Source organism: Microchirus variegatus (genome assembly GCF_963457635.1).
Source record: "Microchirus variegatus genome assembly, chromosome: 18".
In the NCBI taxonomy this organism is placed as follows: domain Eukaryota; kingdom Metazoa; phylum Chordata; class Actinopteri; order Pleuronectiformes; family Soleidae; genus Microchirus; species Microchirus variegatus.
Window position 1 is genome coordinate 24,027,098 of NC_139819.1, and position 22,964 is coordinate 24,050,061.

At 46.0% G+C, this 22,964-nt stretch overlaps 3 protein-coding genes across 3 annotated transcripts; all 3 read left to right on the forward strand.

Moving 5' to 3' along the window:
- Positions 1-271: 271 nt before the first annotated feature.
- dpysl4 (dihydropyrimidinase like 4) lies at positions 272-6,496 on the forward strand (the record flags this gene model as incomplete). The annotated part of the gene is made up of 15 exons (XM_083905005.1): positions 272-310; positions 708-796; positions 890-1,074; positions 1,643-1,807; positions 1,894-1,955; positions 2,054-2,134; positions 2,387-2,455; positions 2,527-2,647; positions 2,719-2,875; positions 2,967-3,108; positions 3,204-3,288; positions 4,874-4,959; positions 5,129-5,308; positions 6,158-6,323; positions 6,405-6,496. 15 exons carry the CDS (start codon positions 272-274, stop codon positions 6,494-6,496), a joined length of 1,719 nt encoding a protein of 572 aa, XP_083761131.1.
- A 3,213-nt stretch (positions 6,497-9,709) lies between these two features.
- LOC310939850 (rac GTPase-activating protein 1) lies at positions 9,710-16,695 on the forward strand (the record flags this gene model as incomplete). The annotated part of the gene is made up of 15 exons (XM_083904698.1): positions 9,710-9,800; positions 10,597-10,799; positions 10,921-11,060; positions 11,661-11,733; positions 11,847-11,900; positions 12,102-12,200; positions 12,291-12,435; positions 12,519-12,664; positions 14,178-14,339; positions 14,414-14,509; positions 14,870-15,068; positions 15,160-15,265; positions 16,253-16,385; positions 16,493-16,574; positions 16,679-16,695. 15 exons carry the CDS (start codon positions 9,710-9,712, stop codon positions 16,693-16,695), a joined length of 1,746 nt encoding a protein of 581 aa, XP_083760824.1.
- Positions 16,696-19,818: 3,123 nt separating this feature from the next.
- On the forward strand, positions 19,819-21,389 carry hcar1-3 (hydroxycarboxylic acid receptor 1-3; the record flags this gene model as incomplete). The annotated part of the gene is made up of 2 exons (XM_083904699.1): positions 19,819-20,208; positions 20,703-21,389. 2 exons carry the CDS (start codon positions 19,819-19,821, stop codon positions 21,387-21,389), a joined length of 1,077 nt encoding a protein of 358 aa, XP_083760825.1.
- Between the last annotated feature and the right edge of the window lie 1,575 nt (positions 21,390-22,964).

Below are 22,964 nucleotides of genomic sequence, written 5' to 3' on the forward strand. Positions count from 1 at the left end.
ATTTTATGTTGAAAATCTTACATTTTAATTTGAAATTCTGACCCTTTATTTTGAAGCTGATCTTTTATTTTCAAACGCTGACATTTTACTTTTGAAATTCTGTCCGAAATTGCAACATCTTATTCTGAAAATCTGACGTTTTATTTTGCAAATCCATAACGGAAGTAGGGTGTGTGACTGTCAGCAGCGTGACGTCACAATTGACGGACACAACAATAGCGGGCGGTGTAAGCGCGACTGAAAGCGATCAGCCGATCACAGATCGATCAGGATGTCTTTCCAGAACAAGAAGAGCAGCGCGAGGTCCGCGGTACGTCCAACCCGAGCCGAACCGAACCGAGCCGAACGCAGCCGAGTGGAGCCGAGCCGCAGTAACCGGGACACGGCGTCAGGAGGGAGGATGCTCGTGCTCCACCTGTCAATCATCGCTGTTAGAATCAGGCCCACATGGTCCCGGTCTGTTCGGCTCGGTTCTGTTCGGTTCTACTCGGCTCGGTTCGGTTATTTATCTGTTTAAACCGTTTAGTTCATGTGTGTGTGTGTGTGTGTGTGTGTGTGTGTGTGTGTGTGTGTGTGTGTGTGTGTTTCATTTGACTGAGGATAAAAGTGGGTCTGACGCCACGTGACTCTGGTTTTAGTGACGTCACATTAGTCCAGTCATTGATTGATTGGTTGATTGTTTTACCCAGCATGCTTTGCGTCCGCAGGGTGACCGTCTGCTGGTCAAAGGAGGAAAGATCGTCAACGACGACCAATCGTTCTACGCCGACGTTTACGTGGAGGACGGCGTCATCAAGTAACCGATCAATAATCAATAATAATAGTTATGATCATCAGTGATTGAACTGTGACCCCTGACCTCTGACATCACTTCCTGTGTCTCGCTCAGACAGATCGGCGAGAACCTGATCGTCCCGTCCGGCGTGAGGACGGTGGACGCCTACGGTCAGCTGGTCATTCCTGGAGGCGTCGACGCCAACACCAGCCTGCAGGGGGCGACGAGAGGCATGAGCCCAGCTGACGACTTCACTCAGGGAACCAGGGCGGCGCTGAGGGGCGGGACCACCACCATCAGTCAGTACTAATCAATCTGTCAATCAGTCAGAGTGGGCAGTGATCAGTCAGGCAGTACTGATCGATCAGTCAGACAGTATTAATCCATCAGTCAGTCAGACAGTATTAATAGATCAGTCAGGAAGTACTGATTGATCAGACAGTATTAATCGATCAGTCAGACAGTATGAATCGATCAGTCAGTCAGAGAGTATTAATCGATCAGTCAGGAAGTACTGATTGATCAGACAGTATTAATCGATCAGTCAGTCAGAGAGTATTAATCGATCAGTCAGACAGTATTAATTGATCAGTCAGGAAGCATGATTAGTCAGGCAGTATAAATTGATAAGTCAGGCTGTATTAATCAATCAGTATTAATCGATCAGTATGGACCGTACTGTATTTACAGTTGACCTCTGACCTGTGTTTCCAGTCGACCTGTGTTGACCTCTGACCTGTGTTGACCTCTGACCTGTGTTTCCAGTCGACCTGTGTTGACCTCTGACCTGTGTTTCCAGTCGACCTGTGTTGACCTCTGACCTGTGTTGACCTCTGACCTGTGTTGACCACTGACCTGTGTTTCCAGTCGACCACCTGCTGGTTGAAGCAGGTACTAGTTTACTGACGGCGTTCGATCAGTGGAAGGAGACAGCGGAGGAAAGGTCGTGCTGCGACTTCTCTCTTCACCTGGACGTCGCACGTTGGCACGACGGCCTGCAGGAGGAGCTAGAGATACTCGTCAAGGACAAAGGTCCAGTTCAGCTGCAGTACTACTACTGTGTATTTATGGCAGTACTGTGTGTATTTATTGCAGTAGTGTGTGTGCCTGTGTTTCAGGTGTGAACTCCTTCCTGTTCTTCATGACGTACAAAGATAAATATCAGAGTTCTGATTCTCAGGTAAAACATGAACACACTTATGATTATGATGATGATGATGATGATGATGATGACCATGGTAACCATGTGACTATGGTCACATGGTCTCATGATTACAGCTCTACGAGGCGTTCGGGGTCCTTCGGGATCTTGGAGCGATTGCACAGGTTCACGCTGAGAATGGTGACATCATTGATGAGGTAATAACTTTTTATTGTTAACTGTTTTAAACTGGTTTGGACTGGATTATCTCCCCAAACTGATATAACCTGTTCTGAGACAAATTAAACAAGATTAAATTGGTCTTAACTGGTTTTAACATGGATTAAAATAGATTAAACTGGATTAAACTGGTGTGAACTGGATTAACTGTTTTAACCTGGATTAAACTGGTGTGAACTGTTTTAACCTGGATTAACCTGGATTAAGCAGGTGTGAATGTCCTGTTTCAGGAGCAGAAGAAGCTTCTCTCTCTGGGCATCACTGGACCTGAAGGACATGTGCTGTCTCATCCTGAGGAGGTAAACACACCTGAGACTGATGTGATTAATAACGTCCACCAGGTGGCGTCACAGGTGTGTGTGTGTTACAGGTGGAGACGGAGGCCGTATACCGAGCCGTCACCATCGCTAAACAAGCTAACTGTCCGCTCTACGTCACCAAGGTGATGAGCAAATCTGCTGCTGACGTCATCGCTAACTCCAGGAAGAAAGGTGACGACGGGGGAAATGTGCTCTTTAATCCAGATTAGCTTCAGATGTGACCTGTGTGGGTGTGTCCTCAGGTGTGGTGGTGTACGGTGAACCAATCACAGCCGGCCTCTGCACTGACGGCTCTCTCTATTGGTCCAGAGATTGGGCAACGGCGGCGGCGTTGGTCATGAGTCCGCCCCTCAACCCTGACCCTTCAACGCCACACTATCTCACCTCCATGTTAGCATGGTTAGCAGCACGTCGTCTTTGTTAGCACACGGTTAGCATACGTGGACTGCGCCTCGCCCCAGGTGACGCAGACTGTTGTGTGTGATTCCAGCGGCGACCTCCAGGTGGCGTCGAGCGCTCACTGCGGCTTCTCCACGTCTCAGAAAGCTGTGGGAAAAGACGACTTCACGCTGATCCCTGAAGGCACCACGGGCGTGGAGGAGAGGATGTCTGTGGTGTGGGACAGAGCTGTGGTGAGAGCAGTGACCTTTGACCCCTCAGTGTCTCCTTAGAGTCAGTGGAGGACACTCTGTCCTCTGTCTCTCTCTTTGTGTCTCTGTGTCTTCAGGCCACGGGCAAGATGGACGAGAACGAGTTTGTCGCCGTGACGAGCACCAACGCTGCCAAGATCTTCAACATGTACCCGAGGAAAGGTACGAGACAGACGTGAGACATGTGAGACATGAGACACGTGAGACATGAGACACATGTGAGACATGTGAGACAGACGAGAGACACATGAGACATGAGACACGTGAGACACATGTGAGACAGACGAGATACGTGAGACACATGTGAGACAGACGAGATACGTGAGACACATGAGACAGACGAGACACGAGAGACAGACGAGAGACATGGGACGCATGAGACAAGTGAGACACGTGAGACACGAGACAGATGACACATGAGACGTATGGGACACATGAGACAGACGAGACACATGAGACAGCTGACAGATGAGACGTGAGACAGACGAGACACATGAGAAAGGCGAGACATGTGAGACAGACGAGACACATGAGACAGGCGAGACATGTGAGACAGACGAGACACGTGAGACAGACGAGACAAATGAGACAGGCGAGACATGTGAGACAGACGAGACACGTGAGACAGACGAGACACGTGAGACAGACGAGACACGTGAGACAGGCGAGACATGTGAGACAGGCGAGACATGTGAGACAGGCGAGACACGTGAGACAGACGAGACACGTGAGACAGACGAGACACGTGAGACAGGCGAGACACGTGAGACAGACGAGACACGTGAGACAGGCGAGACACGTGAGACAGGCGAGACATGTGAGACAGACGAGACAAATGAGACAGGCGAGACATGTGAGACAGATGAGACAAATGAGACAGGCGAGACACGTGAGACAGACGAGACACATGAGAAAGGCGAGACATGTGAGACAGACAAGACACGTGAGACAGACAAGACACATGTGAGACAGGCGAGACATGTGAGACAGACGAGACACGTGAGACAGACGAGACAAATGAGACAGGCGAGACGTGAGACAGACGAGACACGTGAGACAGACGAGACACGTGAGACAGGCGAGACATGTGAGACAGGCGAGACATGTGAGACAGGCGAGACACGTGAGACAGACGAGACAAATGAGACAGGCGAGACACGTTAGACAGACGAGACACGTGAGACACGTGAGACAGACGAGACACGTGAGACAGGCGAGACACGTGAGACAGACGAGACACGTGAGACAGGCGAGACACGTGAGACAGGCGAGACATGTGAGACAGACGAGACAAATGAGACAGGCGAGACATGTGAGACAGATGAGACAAATGAGACAAATGAGACAGACGAGACACGTGAGACAGGCGAGACACGTGAGACAGGCGAGACATGTGAGACAGACGAGACAAATGAGACAGGTGAGACAGATGAGACAAATGAGACAGGCGAGACACGTGAGACAGACGAGACACATGAGACAGGCGAGACACGTGAGACAGACGAGACACGTGAGACAGACGAGACACGTGAGACAGACGAGACATGTGAGACAGACGAGACACATGTGACAGGCGAGACAGATGAGACAGAGACACATGAGACAGACAGTGAATTATAAAAAGTATTTTAAACTATATGTGTGTATGTTGTGTGTGTCTGTGTGTCTGTGTCTGTGTGTGTGTCTGTGTGTGTCTGTTGTGTGTCTGTGTGTGTCTGTGTCTGTTGCGTGTGTGTTGTGTCTTCAGGACGTGTCTCAGTAGGATCAGATGCAGACATAGTCGTGTGGAACACCAAAGAGACTCGAATAGTTTCTGCAAAGACTCACAATCTGGTAACGACATCATCATCATCATCATCATCATCATCACTGTTGTTGTCATGGTAACCTGGCCCCGCCCCCTCACCACTCTCCCTGTGTGTGTGTGTGTGTGTGTGTGTGTGTGTGTGTGTGTGTGTGTGTGTGTGTGTGTGTGTGTGTGTGTGTGTGTGTGTGTGTGTAGAACGTGGAGGTGAACGTCCTGGAGGGTTTGGAGTTCCGCGGCGCGGCGTCTGTGGTGATCAGCGGAGGACGAGTCGTGGTGGAGGACGGACGTCTGTCCGCCGCCGCCGGGTCAGGACGCTTCGTCCCCAGGAAGTCTTTCCCCGACGCCGTCTACAAGAGGATCAGAGCTCGCAGCAAGGTCGCTAACTAACCAGCGTCACTAACCAGCGTCGCTAACCAGCATCACTAACCAGCGTCGCTAACCAGCGTCACTAGCCAGCGTCACTAGCCAGGGTCACTAACCAGCGTCACTAGCCAGGGTCACTAACCATTATCACTAACCAGCGTCACTAACCAGCGTCACTAACCAGGATCACTAACCAGGGTCATTAACCATTATCACTAACCATTATCACTAACCAGCGTCACTAACCATGGTCACTAACCAGCGTCACTAACCATTATCACTAACCAGCGTCACTAACCAGCGTCGATAACCAGGGTCACTAACCATTATCACTAACCAGCGTCACTAACCAGGGTCACTAACCAGCGTCACTAACCAGCGTCACTAACCAGGATCACTAACCAGGGTCATTAACCATTATCACTAACCATTATCACTAACCAGCGTCACTAACCAGCATCACTAACCAGCGTCACTAACCATTATCACTAACCATTATCACTAACCAGCGTCACTAACCAGCGTCGCTAACCAGGGTCACTAACCATTATCACTAACCAGCATCACTAACCAGCATCACTAACCAGCATCACTAACCAGGCTCACTAACCAGCGTCACTAACCAGCGTCACTAACCTGGGTCACTAACCAGCGTCGCTAACCAGCGTCGCTAACCAGCGTCGCTAACCAGCGTCGCTAACCAGCGTCACTAACCAGGGTCACTAACCAGCGTCACTAACCAGCATCACTAACCAGCGTCACTAACCAGGGTCTCTAAACTGCGTCACTAACCAGCATCACTTACCAGCTGGTTAATCAGTTAACCAGACACTGAAGAGTGTCTCTGTGTCTCTGTCTCAGATGGCAGAGGCTCGCGGCGTCCCCCGTGGGAACTACGATGGTCCGGTCCATGACGTCATCAGCATGACCAAGTCTGTCCCGCCCACTCCGACCAGCAGGGGGACCCCGTGCGCCAAGACCCTGAGCGGCTCCAGGAACCTGCACCAGTCAGGATTCACTCTGTCAGGTGTGAGGATGAATAATCTGATGGTCTGATAATCTGAGCAGATTACAAACATCATCATCTTCATCACCTCTTCTCTTCCAGGAGCTCAGGTGGACGACCACATCCCCCGACGCTCCACTCAGAGGATTGTGGCGCCTCCTGGTGGACGATCCAACATCACGTCTTTGTCTTAAAGCGGGAAGTTTTTGCTGATACCGGAGGTCAAAGGTCACATGAGGGTGACCTGACCTCAGACTGTAAATAACAAACGGACGTAGTTAGTGCTTGTGAAGCCTAGGATGTAGCGTTTAGCGTTTAGCCGCCACCAGGGGGCGACTGCAGAGGAACAGAGGAACCTTTGAGTACTTTGAACAGCTCCAGAAGAACTTTAACTCTTTAACTTTATCAAACCACACAGTTTCTCTAAGTTACTCTGACTTAATTACTCTGACTTAGTTACTCTGACTACTTCACCTAGAACTAGTTAATTTAAAGGGACAGAAGCATAAAGTCACATGTTCAGAGACACGTTACCACACCAAAGTCCATAGAGAGAGAGTGAGTGACTTTGGTGTGCGAGAGTGAGTGACTTTGATGTGTGAGAGTGAGTGACTTTGGTGTGGGAGAGTGAGTGAGTGACTTTGGTGTCGGAGAGTGAGTGACTTTGGTGTGGGAGAGTGAGGGACTTTGGTGTGAGAGAGTGAGTGACTTTGGTGTGGGAGAGTGAGTGAGTGACTTTGGTGTGGGAGAGTGAGTGAGTGACTTTGGTGTGGGAGAGTGAGTGAGTGACTGGTGTGGGAGAGTGAGTGACTTTGGTGTGAGAGAGTGAGTGAATTTGGTGTGGGAGAGTGAGTGACTTTGGTGTGGGAGAGTGAGTGACTTTGGTGTGGGAGAGTGAGTGACTTTGGTGTGGGAAAGTGAGTGACTTTGGTGTGAGAGAGTGAGTGACTTTGGTGTGGGAGAGTGAATGACTTTGGTGTGAGAGAGTGAGTGAGTGACTTTGGTGTGAGAGCGTGAGTGACTTTGGTGTGGGAGAGTGAGTGACTTTGGTGTGAGAGAGTGAGTGACTTTGGTGTGGGAGAGTGAGTGACTTTGGTGTGGGAGAGTGAGTGAGTGACTTTGGTGTGGGAGAGTGAGTGAGTGACTTTGGTGTGGGAGAGTGAGTGACTTTGGTGTGAGAGAGTGAGTGACTTTGGTGTGGGAGAGTGAGTGACTTTGGTGTGGGAGAGTGAGTAACTTTGGTGTGGGAGAGTGAGTGACTTTGGTGTGAGAGAGTGAGTGACTTTGGTGTGGGAGAGTGAGTGACTTTGGTGTGAGAGAGTGAGTGAGTGACTTTGGTGTGAGAGAGTGAGTGACTTTGGTGTGAGAGAGTGAGTGACTTTGGTGTGGGAGAGTGAGTAACTTTGGTGTGGGAGAGTGAGTGACTATGGTGTCACTATTTTAATGAATTCAGCTTTTAAAATATTTACTTTAGACTTAACTCAGTGACACAAAGTGACCACACGAGGCAGCAGAGGACCAGCAGCTCCTGTGTCCCTGTGAGCTAAAATCACTGGTTTTCTCTATGGACTTTGGTGTGGGAGAGTGAGTGACTTTGGTGTGGGAGAGTGAGTGATTTATCTCACAGTGAAGATAAAGACGTGATCATGTGACTTAAACTAACCTTTTTTTTCCTGAATTATCCCTTTAATATGTAACGAGTTTGTGTCTTTGTTTCTTCTGTGGAAACATGAGGATTCATTCATTCATTCATTCATTCATTCATCATTGTGTGTGTGAGCAGGAACAGTAGCAGTAACTCACAGTAATAGTAGTTATAGTAATAGTGTAATGAGGACGGTGACCTTTGACCTTTCATCAGAAAAACCCTGTCAACAGAACAAATGTGTGTGTGTGTGTTTGATAATAACTTCCTGTTGTCGTGGTGCGTTCAGTGTCAGCATGTGCTCTGTAAATACTCGTGTTCATTCATTCATTGACATTAATGTCAAGCTAAATGGTGCTAATTAACCCCCCCCCCCCCCACACACACACACACACGTGTGTTTGTTTTGTATGTTTTTATCTGTCATGTTGTGTTCAGGTTGTTCTACGGTGGCCTGGAAGTTTCACACCATGAACACAACAAATGTCAAAGTCTTATTTTTTAAATGTCTGACATAAGAAGTCAATGCCAGAGACTCTTATTTTGAAAGGCAGGTTGAAAGGAAGTGGTGCTATATCAGAAGAAATGTTCGTTTATTCTCTTTCTGTAAGAACTGTGACCTTTGTCCACGTCCAGGCCACCGTAGGTCGTCGCTATGGTAACGCAACATGGACGACCAGTGTGTGTGTGTGTGTGTGTTCTCCTGTGATTGTGATAAAAGATGCATGAATAAAGAATAAACTGAGCAGAGTGAGAGTACTGTTTTTACTGACCTTTGACCCAGTCATGTGACCTTTGACCCATTCACGCGACCTTTGACCCAGTCACGCGACCTTTGACCCAGTCACGCGACCTTTGACCCAGTCATGTGACCTTTGACCTAGTCACGCGACCTTTGACCCAGTCATGTGACATTTGACCTAGTCACGCGACCTTTGACCCAGTCACGTGACCTTTGACACAGTCATGTGACCTTTGATCCAGTCACGCGACCTTTGACCCAGTCACGCGACCTTTGACCCAGTCACGCGACCTTTGACCCAGTCACGTGACCTTTGACACAGTCATGTGACCTTTGATCCAGTCACGCGACCTTTGATCCAGTCACGCGACCTTTGACCCAGTCATGTGACCTTTGACCCCAGTGAAGGGTTATTTGTTTTTGAAATTCACGTCAAATCTCACTTTGATGAAGATGAGGATTTAGCGTTTTCATGGTTCTGAACTGGTCATGTGACCACACCCACGTCACGTGACCACACCCACGTCACGTGACCACACCCACAGTGAAAGTGCAGCTAGTTCCTGTTCATCAATAGGAAGGAAGTCTTATTTTGAAATGCAGGGTGTGCAAAGATGATTGAACGAGTCTCACTCCTGAGCACAAGGTGGCGCTCGAACACCGTGACGAAGCTGCGGAGTCCCGAGGACGAGGAAGACGTGATGACGTCATCACGGACGCAGCTGAATGAGCGGCGGCACAAACGTTTGAGGAGTGAGGACACGTGACCGGCGCGCGCTGCTGCGGCTGCACAGTGAGTTTGTTTGTTTGTTTGTTGACGCTCGCGCATGGTTTTACTACCTGTTCCCACTTGTGACGTCAGTCACGTGGACTTGATTGACATGTGTTAAAGTTAAGTTTACATTTGTTTTATTTTCATCGTTGGTTTTACTCATGCAGCGCTCTGTGATTGACGGTTATTGATTGATTGATTGATTGATTGATGATGTCATCATCGCTGTGACGTCAGAGGCAGCAGAGATGGGAGAATCTCGTGTGATTGTGGAGGAGCTGCTCGCGCTCTGTCTGCAGAGAATAAACATGGAGGAAAACTCTGTGAACACGGAGCTGGGTCAGTACACACACACACACACACACTAACACACAGACTCACCCCCACTAACACACACACAGACTCACTCACACACTAACACACACACACACTAACACACGCACACACACACACACACACACAAGGATACACACGGACTCACACACGCACACTTGTCTACCATCTCTACGTCACATGATCACGTCTTTAGTGAGTGAGTGACTTTGGTGTGAGAGAGTGAGTGACTTTGGTGTGGGAGAGTGAGTGACTTTGGTGTGGGAGAGTGAGTGACTTTGGTGTGAGACAGTGAGTGACTTTGGTGTGGGAGAGTGAGTGACTTTGGTGTGAGAGGGAGTGACTTTGGTGTGAGAGAGTGAGTGACTTTGGTGTGGGAGAGTGAGTGAGTGACTGTGTGGGAGAGTGAGTGACTTTGGTGTGAGAGAGTGAGTGACTTTGGTGTGGGAGAGTGAGTGACTTTGGTTTGAGAGAGTGAGTGACTTTGGTGTGGGAGAGTGAGTGACTTTGGTTTGAGAGAGTGAGTGACTTTGGTGTGGGAGAGTGAGTGAGTGACTTTGTGTGGGAGAGTGAGTGACTTTGGTGTGAGAGAGTGAGTGACTTTGGTGTGGGAGAGTGAGTGACTTTGGTGTGGGAGAGTGAGTGACTTTGGTTTGAGAGAGTGAGTGACTTTGGTGTGGGAGAGTGAGTGACTTTGGTGTGGGAGAGTGAGTGACTTTGGTTTGAGAGAGTGAGTGACTTTGGTGTGAGAGAGTGAGTGACGTTGTTAGACCTTCAGACTGAAGCTGTCGTTCTTCTTCAGAGTTCATAAACGTGTTAAAGAGCTTTGAGACTATGAGGAAACGTTGGTTTCTCTCTGAACTTGAGCTGAAGAAATACAAAGAGCTTCTGGTGAAGTCAGACGTGGGTAAAGCTGCTCTGGAGGTCAAACTCAAACACGCTCGCAACCAACTGGACGTGGAGATGAAGAAACGCTACAAGATCGAGGCCGACTATCAATATCTGGTGAGGAGGAGGAGGAGGAGGAGGAGGAGGAGGAGCAGGAGCAGGAGCAGGAGCAGGAGGAGGAGGAGCACACGTTCACACTGTAACACTGATGTTGTTGTTGTTGTTGTTGTTGTTTCAGCAGCGGCAGATGCAGCTCATGTGCGACATCTTGGTCCACGACAGTAAATCCAGCGCCTGTTTGAACGACGAGCAGAAATCACTGTTAGCTACGTTTGAACATAAGGCAGGAAACGTCACGCTGCACCGCACAAACAAACGGTACGTACACAACGACAACACAACAACAACAACACAACAATGACAACGACCGTACGTACACAGCAACAACGACAACACAACGACAACACAACAACAACAATGACAACGACCGTACCAACCAACAGTACATACACAGCAACAACACAACAACAATGACAACAATGACTGCACCAACAAACGGTACATACACAACAACAACAGTCATCAAAGTTGAAAAGAAAACAACATTAAAGAAAAACTCTATTCTAACTTTGCAGTTTGTTTTCAAAGTAAAAACATGAACGTAACTGATGAACGGATGAATGTTTCATGTCAAAGTGATGTAGTTCTCAGCTTTGACCACAGGGTGTCGCCTTTGTCCTGTCATTTATAGACGAGTTCAACTGAACCGGGTGGAGAAGTGACAGGGTTATGAACGTGTGAATGTTGTGAACGTGTGAATATTGTGAATGTATTATTGTTATGAACGTGTGAATATTGTGTATGTATTATTGTTATGAACGTGTGAATGCTGTAAATGTGTGAATATTGTGAATGTATTATTGTTATGAACGTGTGAATGAATGTTGTGAACGTGTGACGACACTTTCATCTCCTCAGGTTGCCGGTGATTGACGAGTCATCGTTTCTCTCTCACTCCGACATCAGCTACGATCGCACTGACGATGACGTGGTGAGAGCATGAACGTGTGAAACTTCAGACGTTCACTTCATCACATTTTTTTTCAAAAACAATGAACGAGTGAAAATTAACGAGTTTTGTCTTGTTTTTTTCTCTTGTTTCAGGATTTAGACTCGACTGTGATCAAACCTCTGCGATCACGAGCCAGAGAGAGGAGGGTGAGCTACACCTGTTGGCATCCTAGCCTGTTATTAGCATGTAAGCCTGTTAGCATGTTAGCCTGTTATTAGCATCTTAGCCTGTTGTTAGCATGTTAGCCTGTTATTAGCATGTTAGCATCTTAGCCTGTTGTTAGCATGTTAGTCTGTTATTAGCATGTTAGCATCTTAGCCTGTTGTTGGCATGTTGTTGTTCTGCAGCGCTCGTCCATGGGTCCGGTTCTCAGCGTTCCGGCGGTGAAACGTGGGCGTGGCATTAACGTGTCGTCAGAGCTGATGGAGAGAAAAACTGTGGAGAAGGTGAAGACGAACGATGGTCACGTGACTCCGGGTCAAGGGTTAGGGTCATGTGACCCTGTGTGTGTGTGTGTGTGTGTGTGTGTGAGTCAGGAGGTGGAGACGGTGGTGAAGGCCTCAGTGACGACCCCTGACACCAGAGGTCACATCCACATGGTTCTGGGAATCACTCAGGAGACCACGGAGAACCCACCACGTACCATCACTCAGGAGTGTGCGCTGTCAGTGGGCGGAGCCGGTGAGTGTCACAGTCTGTCACGCTGTTGTCGTCGGGGCCGTCACCATGGCGGCGTGATGACAGCGCGGTGTTTGACGTTTCAGACCAAACGTCCGTGTGGTTCCCTGACGACGAGACGATGGCCGAGACTGAAACTGACGCCGCGGTGACGGAGACGAGTGTTCTGGTTCAACCGCTGGTGACGAGCAGAGTCGAGAAGAACGCCAAACATGTGTTTCTGTCCAAAACTGTAAACAAACACACAAACAAACACACGTGTCTGTCCAAAACTGTAAACACGTTTTTGTCCAAAACTGTAAACACACAAACAAACACACAAACACATGTGTTTCTGTCCAAAACTGTAAACAAACAAACAAACATGTGTTTCTGTCCAAAACTGTAAACAAACTGTGAGACCAACCACGCCACAGAAGGTTACTGTGACACTTGTTTCCGTGACGTTGTTGTTTCAGTGACGTTGTTGTTTCCGTGACGTTGTTGTTTCAGTGACGTTGTTGTTTCAGTGACGTTGTTGTTTTCTGTGACGTTGTTGTTTCTGTGACGTTGTTGTTGTTGTTTCCGTGACGTTGTTGTTTCAGTGACGTTGTTTTCTGTGACGTTGTTTCCGTGACGTTGTTTTCTGTGACGTGGTTGTTTCAGTGACGTTGTTTGTTTCAGTGACGTTGTTGTTGTTGTTTTCTGTGACGTGGTTGTTTCAGTGACGTTGTTGTTTTCTGTGACGTGGTTGTTTCTGTGACGTTGTTTCAGTGGCCTTGTTTCTGTGACGTTGTTTCTGTGACAACGTTGTTTCCGTGCTGGGATGTTTTCTGTGACGTTGTTGTTTCCGTGACGTGGTTGTTTTCTGTAGCGTTGTTGTTTCCGTGGCGTGGTTGTTTTCTGTAACGTTGTCGTTTCTGTGACGTTGTTTCTGAGACAACGTTGTTTCCGTGACGTGGATGTTTTCTGTGACTTGGTTGTTTTCCGTGACGTGGTTGTTTCTGTGACGTTGTTGTTTCTGTGACGTTGTTGTTTTCTGTGACTTGGTTGTTTTCCGTGACGTGGTTGTTTCTGTGACGTTGTTGTTTCTGTGACGTTGTTGTTTTCTGTGACTTGGTTGTTTTCCGTGACGTGGTTGTTTCCGTGACGTTGTCGTTGTTTTCCGTGACGTTGTTGTTTTCCGTGACGTGGTTGTTTCTGTGACTTGGTGGTTGTTTCCGTGACTTGGTGGTTGTTTCCGTGACATTGTTGTTTTCTGTGACATTGTTTCTGTGACAACGTTGTTTCTGTGACGTGGATGTTTTCTGTAGCGTTGTTGTTTCTGTGACGTTGTCGTTTCCGTGACGTTGTCGTTGCTGTGACGTTGTTGTGTTCCGTGATGATGTTGTTTTCTGTGACGTGGTTGTTTTCTGTGACGTTGTTCTTTCCGTGACGTTGTTGTTTTCCGTGACGTTGTTGTTTTCTGTGACTTGGTTGTTTCTGTGACGTTGTTTCAGTGGCCTTGTTTCTGTGACGTTGTTTCTGTGACAACGTTGTTTCCGTGCTGGGATGTTTTCTGTGACGTTGTTGTTTCCGTGACATAGTTGTTTTCTGTAGCGTTGTTGTTTCTGTGGCGTGGTTGTTTTCTGTGACGTTGTTTCCGTGGCGTGGTTGTTTTCTGTGACGTGGTTGTTTTCTGTGACGTTGTTCTTTCCGTGACGTTGTTGTTTTCTGTGACTTGGTTGTTGTTTCCGTGACGTTGTTGTTTCCCCGTGTTCCTGCAGGTGATCCGGCCGGAGACGTGTTTGCCGTGCGGGAAGAGGATTCGCTTCGGGAAGATGGCGGTGAAGTGCAGGAGCTGCCGCGTCGTCGCTCACCCCGAGTGTAAACACAAGTTCATCAGCGGCTGCTCGTCTGCAGCAGGAAGTACAGGTCACATGACGCAGGTCTGTGTTTGTACCATGTGATCAACACAGGAGAGGGGCGTGGCTTACATGAACTCATTTACATTTCCTCTCAGGATCTATTGGAGAGTTTTGCTCCGCCCACTCATCCACGAGTCCCTCACCTGATCATCGAGTGTGTGAGTGAGATCGAGAGGCGGGGCCTGGACGAGGTGAACACATGAATGCTAATGCTAATGCTAATGAAAAGCTCACAAATGATTGTAACGATAATTGTCAAACCACAGTGATTAGTTACAGTTAATGATTAGTTATACCTAAGTAATATTAGTTATAGTTAGTAATGCTTTGTTATAGTTTAGTAATATTAGTTGTAGTTAAGTCCCCGTCTGTCTTTTGTCTCCATCTGTCTCTTGTCTGTCTTTTGTTTCCGTCTGTCTTTTGTCTCCGTCTGTCTCTTGTCTCCGTCTGTCTCTTGTCTGTCTCTTGTCCCCGTCTGTCTCTTGTCCCCGTCTGTCTCTTGTCCCCGTCTGTCTCTTGTCCCCGTCTGTCTTGTCCCTGTCTGTCCTCAGAGAGGACTGTATCGTGTCCCCGGCGGCGAGCGTCTGGTGAAGGAGCTCAGAGATCGTTTCCTTCAGGGAAAAGTGTCTCTGATGTTGGACAAAGTGTGTGACGTCCACGTCCTCTGTGGACTGTTGAAGGACTTTCTGAGGAAACTGAAGGAGCCGCTCGTCACCTTCAGGCTGCACAGGACCTTCATGGAGGCGGCAGGTTACCACGGCGACGCCTGCACGCTCACACCATGTGATCACGTTGTTGTTGTTTTGTCTTTGTGAAGCTTTTGTGTTTAAATCCACCTCAGAACTCCCTGATGAAGACAACAGCGCCACCATCGTCTACCAGGCCATCGCTGAACTGCCCAAACCCAACAGAGACACTCTGGCTGTTCTCATGCTGCACTTACACAAGTCAGACACACACACACACACACACACACACACTCTTGTACTTGCTAACAAAGTGAGGACCAGCATTTCCACTTTACAAATCAACACAACTACAAATATCTACTTCATGAATGACATCTACAGAAAACTACTGGGCGCAGTACCATAACATGTCTGCAGGTGGAGCCCCAGAGCAAAAAGTGTGTGAAGCACCAGGACTGGAAAACAGGTGGAAACAAAAAAACAGAGTATAACATGTTTACAACCTGAGGAAATGATTGATATTAAAACAAAGTGGGGACCAGACAAAATGTCCTCACTTTGTTGGTTAAAAGCCGTCACTGGTCCTCAGTATGCTGCAAGTACAAGAACACACACACACACACACACACACACACACACATTTTGGTGTGTGATAGTGTGTGACTTTGGTGTAGGAGAGTGAGTGACTTTGGTGCGGGAGAGTGAGTGACTTTGGTGTGGGAGAGTGAGTGACTTTGGTGCGGGAGAGTGAGTGACTTTGGTGTGGGAGGGTGAGTGACTTTGGTGCGAGAGAGTGAGTGACTTTGGTGTGGGAGGGTGAGTGACTTTGGTGTGTGAGAGTGATCGACTTTGGTGTGTGAGAGTGAGTAACTTTGGTGTGAGAGAGTGAGTGACTTTGGTGTGAGAGAGTGAGTGATTTTGGTGTGTGAGAGTGAGTGACTTTGGTGTGGGAGAGTGAGTGAGTGACTTTGGTGTGGGAGAGTGAGTGACTTTGGTGTGTGAGAGTGAGTGACTTTGGTGCGGGAGAGTGAGTGACTTTGGTGCGAGAGAGTGAGTGACGTTGGTGTGTGACAGTGAGTGACTTTGGTGTGAGAGAGTGAGTGACTTTGGTGTGTGAGAGTGAGTGACTTTGGTGTGTGAGAGTGAGTGACTTTGGTGTGAGAGAGTGAGTGACTTTGGTTTGAGAGAGTGAGTGACTTTGGTGTGGGAGAGTGAGTGGATTAATAATCTATGTTAATCCCTCAGAGTCATACAAAGTCCTCGTTGTCAGATGGATCAGAATAATCTGGCTCGTGTGTTTGGACCGACCCTCGTAGGTCATGGGATGTCTGAGCCGTCACCGACCACCATCATGAGAGACACCAACACTCAGCCAAAGGTCAGAGGTCACTCTGTGATGACATAATAACAATGATGAATATTTAGAGTCAAAGGATTTTAATTCTCACAGAATGATTATATTATAATAATTGTTTTTGTCTTCAGGTGATTTGTCGACTGTTGTCTCTGCCTGAAGAATACTGGAGACATGTCCTCAACGTCCACTCAGAGACACCACTGTCCAGCAGTAAGACTGTGTGTGTGTGTGTGTGTGTGTGTGTGTGTGTCTCTGTGTGTGTGTGTGTGTGTGTGTCTCTAACGTCCTCTCTGTCCTCAGGTCGTCTCTTTCAGCCTCTCACGTCTCCTGAACTCCACTCGTTTTCTAAAAGTCAGTCAAACAGAGGATCAGTGAGAGGACGAGTGAGACACCAGGGACACAATGTGTCCAACACGTGAGACACTCTATATATACTGTCATCAACACATGCTTGTGTGTGTGTGTGTATACATATATGTGTGTGTATATATACGTATATGTGTGTGTATATACACATATACGTATATACATATATATATATATATATATATATATATATATATATATATATATATATATATATATACACATATACACATGTGTATGTACATACACATATATGTGTATATGTACTGTATGTATATATGCGTGTATACTGTATATACATACATATACATGTGTATATATGTGTATATGTCTAAATATATATATATATATATGACTATTGTTTGTATTTTGTTTCAGTCGAGTTGAACCTGGAAGAAGATTCTTTACATCACCGAGCTGAACCTGTGTGTGTGTGTGTGTGTGTGTGTTTGTGTGTGTGTGTGTGTGTGTGTGTGTGTGTTACTCACAGATTTATATTTAAATTAAAGTTAAATCACTTTGTTCATAAATATCAAACATGAATATTAATGATCTTCTGTTTCTTAAAAGTCAATGAAATGAAATGGTGAATAATAATAATAATAAACTGAGATTTGCATCATGTGTTTGACGTGTTTATGAAGAAGAAGATTAATCTTAATATTTATCTTAATCTTAAACACACATGAGGTTTCATTTAAAAGACGTGAAGAATCTGACGTTTATGAGTTTAAACATGTTTTTATGAAGTTGTGATTTTCAACTGCAGCTGTGGAAACTCACTCACTCATTCACTCACTCACTCATTCATCCACTCACTCACTCATTCATTCATTCACTCATTCACACAATCATTCACTCATCACTCATTCACTCACACACTCACTCATTCACTCATTCACTCATTCACTCATCACTCACTCACTCACTCACTCACTCACTCACTCATCAGAAACAGAGTGAACTCTGGGATTTCTTCACTTCCCTGTTTTTATGCTGTGATTTCATCAATTTGTTCTGAACCTGTGAAAGTGACAGGAAACCATGGTGTGTGTGTGTGTGTGTGTGTGTGTGAGTGAGTCAGTGAGTGTGTGTGTGAGTCAGTGAGTGTGTGTGTAACCTCCTGTTGTGTAACTCTGAGGTTGTTGACCTTTGTGTGTTTTTCCTGAACTTTTTCTGACCCAATAAACAACATCTTTAATGTGTGATGTAAGTGGGCGGAGTCTAATCAGTGATGTGGGCGGAGTCTAATCCAGTGACTTGTACAGCTCATTTTCACTTTGACTGAAGAAACTTTTCTCTATTTTCTTCTCTTTTCATTGAGAATGAGATTAAAATGAGATTAAATGAGATTAAATGAGATTAAATGATGTTTAGATGATGTTTAGTTTGTTTATCTGATCATCGTCTGCAGGTTTTTATTCATAAACACTTGAGACGTTTCCTCTTCACGGTGAGTAAATCATCACTTTAACAGCTGTGACTCTTTTATTACAGATTACAGATTAAAACAAACTTTATTCTTATTACAGTAAATCTGATTGTGTTCAGTGATGATAAATCACACAGTCGACTGAAATAAAGACGCTTCTAATTTCATTTTATTTGATTATTTTGTTAACCCAGATTATTTTCTTCAAGCAGATGAAGTCAAAATAATCCCTTAGATTTATCTCTGTCTTTATTATTTATTTAATTGTTGTATTTCCTGTATATTCCTGTTCTCTGTGAGTGTAGTTTATCATATAAATATAAGACGTGAAACACATGCTAACGTTAGCATCGGTGTCAGACGTTAGCGGTGAATCGTTTGTGATTAAAAAAATCACAGATTATTTTTTTTAAAATATGTTGTTTCTGTGTGTTTAATCAAATTGATCCTCACAGTTTGAGCTAACAGCTAACGTCACTAGCATGACTTGCGTTGTCGTTGCTAACCGTGGCGCGTTAGTACAGCTAAAGTAGCGTTAGCATTGCTAACGAAACAATTAAAGTTAAAGAAAAGATTCAATCACAGTCTGATAATTATAATTATTATACTTATTCAGGGATGTTTTTGTGTTTCATAGATGAATGAATGAATGAATGAATGAATGTCAGTGACATGAAGAGTTGTGAAACCTGTTGAGAAACAGAGCTGATGTTGTGACGTCACGTTGTTTATGGTGAAAGAAACAGGAAGATAAAGATTGAGACTTCACTCCTTCATACAACAGTCAGTGAACGAGTGAAGATTCTTTCAAACGTCCACAGGTGAGTGACACGTTATTTTATTTACTGTTCGTTTGTATCTTTTCTAGAAAATGTAAACAATCAGTGTTTATGTTTTAATGTGAAAATATTTGATAAATCATTGAGTGTATACACGAATATATACATACATTTCTATACATATGTATATTTATGCATACATATGTGTTTATATGTACACATATATGTGTACATATAAACACATATATCTATATATACATACATATATTTTTTTACATATTTAAATATATGTATATATATACACATATATCTATATATACATACATACATTTCTATACATATGTATATTTATGTATACATATGTGTTTATATGTACACAAATATATGTAAACACATATATCTATATATACATAGATATATATTTCTATACATATAGAAATATGTATATATATATACACAAATGCATATATGTGTATATATATAAATATATGTACACATATATCTATATATACATACATATATATTTCTATACATATAGAAATATATGTGTGTATTTATATATATACACAAATGCATATATGTGTACATATATAAATATATGTATATATGTACACATATATCTATATATACATACATCTATATTTCTATACATATATAAATATATATGTATATTTATATATATTTATATGTATATATGTGTGTATATATACACAGATGCATATATGTGTGTGTATATTGATGAGAAAGATAAACGTTATCTCGTTCTTTTTTCACAGAAAAAAAACAGGAAGAAGAAAAAAAGGAAGAAACGTTCGTCCTGAAACTTGAAACTTTCTTTGTTGTTTTTTCTTCCTCATTTTCATCAAACACTCAGATGATGTTTAATAATTCCACGACCACAGTCCCTGGTCCTGGTCCTGGTCCTGGTCCTGGTGGTTGTCCACCTGTAGGTATTCAGCTGGAGGGTGTGATCCTGCCTCCAGTCCTCACCGTGGACGTGGTGCTGGGGCTTCTGGGTAACGTGGTGGCTCTGTGGATCTTCTGCTTCAAACTGAAGACGTGGAACCCCAACAACATGTTCCTCTTCAGCCTGGTCATCGCCGACTTCCTGGCCCTGGTCAGTCTGCCGCTGAGGATCGATGCCTTGCTCAGGGGTCACTGGGTGTTCGGAGACGGCCTGTGTCGCATCAACCTGTTCCTCATGTTCTCCAACCGCTCGGCCAGCATCGCGCTCATGACGGTGGTGGCAGTTTACCGATACTTTAAGGTGAGGAGGTTCTCTCTGTCACGGCTGAGGTTCAGGTCCATGGTCCTGGTCCACGGTCCAGAACCAGGGGCCGTGGGTCGTGGACCAGGTCCAGGTCAGGAGATGTTACAGTGTCAGGAGAACATCATGGTTCATGGTGTTTTCATGATGTTGTAATGGTTTGTTTCTTCGTCTCGACCGAGGTTCAGGTTCCATCCTGGTCTTTGTTCACGTGGAGGTTTAAGAACTTCATGAAGTTTTTGTTCCTCAGAATCTAAAGCGTCCTCTAACGTCCATCTGAGGACATTTTTAATCTACAGTCCAAACATCTGCTGACGTTGTTGAAGGACACGTCTCATTTCTGACTCGACTCGTGTTTAGTTTCAGTCACGTGGTTTTCCACGACCTCATAGCTCCTCCTCCATGTGGGCGGAGTCTTCATAGAAAGTCGTGACTTGATCGTGAACTCCGCCGTGACGTAGATGTTGACATGAGTCCTTGTATCTGTGTTGCAGGTGGTCCACCCTCACCACCGCGTGACCCGGCTGACCCGCCTCCAGGCGGCGTACGCCCTGATGGGGGTGTGGCTGCTGGTGGTCGCTCCTCGTCTGCCCATGTTGGCCTACAGCCACATCAAAGGCAGCGGCAACGTCACGCAGTGCTTCTTCTTCACGTCGTACAAAGAGGCGTCGCCCGCCATCCTGGTGCTGGTGGCCACGCACCGCGTCCTCACCGTGCTGGAGTTCGTGGTGCCGCTGGTCATGCTAACGTTCTGCTCCGTCAGGATCTCCCGCTTCCTGAAGGAGCGGCAGTTCGGGAAACCCGACAAAGTGCGCAAGGCGATGCGCGTGTGCGCCGCCATCGTGGCGGTGTTCCTGATCTGCTTCCTGCCCACCACGGTGACCACGGTGGGGGTGTGGGCGGTGCGCTCGTTCCGCCCCTGGGATTGCTCCGCCTTCTACACGCTCACCCAGCTCACCATCGTCTCCCTGGGGCTCAACTTCCTGAACTCGGCCCTGGACCCCGTCATCTACGTCTTCTCCAGCTCCATGTTCCGCAAGGCGCTCTGCAGCTCGCTGCCCCGCCCCCTCCGCTGTGGGCGGGACGCGGCCGCAGAAGACTCCGCCTCCTCGTCCGGAACTCAGTCGACGACTCGACAGGAGCTGAAATCTATGAGAGCGAGCGGAGATGAAGACGAGTGAGAGCGCCCCCTACAGCTGAGACACAAGAAAACAACCATTTTAACATTTTTCACAAAATACTTTTTTTAACAAAAAGTCTACGATCTCTACGTCACATGACACGTCTTTATCTCACTGTTAGACAGGAAACTGAAGTTTGTAAACCACTCACTCTCACACACCAAAGTCACTCACTCTCCCACACCAAAGTCCATAGAGAAAACCAGTGATTTTAGTTCACAGGGACACAAGAGCTGCTGGTCCTCTGCTGCCTCGTGTGGTCACTTTGTGTCACTGAGTTAAGTCTAAATGAAATACTTTAAAAGCTGAATGAGAGAGTGAGTGACTTTGCTGTGGGAGAGTGAGTGACTTTGGTGTGGGAGAGTGAGTGACTTTGGTGTGGGAGAGTGAGTGACTTTGGTGTGGGAGAGTGAGTGACTTTGGTGTGAGAGAGTGAGTGACTTTGGTGTGAGAGAGTGAGTGACTTTGGTGTGGGATAGTGAGTGACTTTGGTGTGGGATAGTGAGTGACTTTGGTGTGGGATAATGAGTGACTTTAGTGAGTGACTTTGGTGTGGGATAGTGAGTGTGTATATTTGGTTACAAATGTTACAAAAGTGTGACTCTGATCCTTGTTCTCTGTAAATGTGCGTCACATGTTTTCATCATGATTGACAGCTCTGTCCACTGTTGTTTTTTATACAGAATAAAGTTTTGAATTAGATGTTATTTTTTTTTTATCATCAGCGCACCCCCCCCCCCCCACACACACACACACACACAGTATCTACAATACTTGATGTAGAAATGCTGACATCTAGTGGTGACAAATGTCTTTGTCACTTTAACTTTTTGTCCTTGTATGAAATGTTTCATTATCTCTCTCTAACCTTTATATTCAAATTTAGAGAAATTTGTACGTGTTATTTCACCTGAATCATGTTTACATCCACGCTCAGGTCATTATTGTTTACTCTGCTCTTTTTCCTCTCCTTTTATTTCAGCCTCAGTGAACATTTTATTTATTCATGTGTTGTCAAATTATTCTTAATTTTTAAGGTTAAAGGTTTCCCTTTGATCGTTTTTGGACTTCCATATAAAAGATGAACTGAACCATTGTCACTTGGCTTCTGTCTTCTCTGTCAGAGCCAGAACTGCTGCTGCTGCTGCTGATTCTGCTGCTGCTGCTGCTGCTGCTGCTGCTTCGCTGACAAAGACATGATTGTTTTTTCAAATCGCCCACAGATGCCAGATCATGTGCCGATCCGTTCTCCAGACCCTGACCTCTGCCAGCTCCTGCTGCTGCGGGGTGTGCGTTCACTTGTTTGTCCTCCTGTGTGAAGGAGTCACGTCAGCAGCAGCAGCAGCAGCAGCAGCAGCAGCAGCAGCAGCAGCAGCAGCAGCAGCAGCAGCAGAGTCCCAGCTCCTCCTCACACTGAGGTTTGAGTGACCTCGACGACCTCAGACTGTCTTCATCCAGGAAGCAGACGTGTGTCTCAGTGTGTTCCTAATATTGTGATCATGTTGTTGACTGTACTTTCACTTAATGATGAATGAGTTGAAAATAATAATAATAAAACATTTTTTTTGAATAATT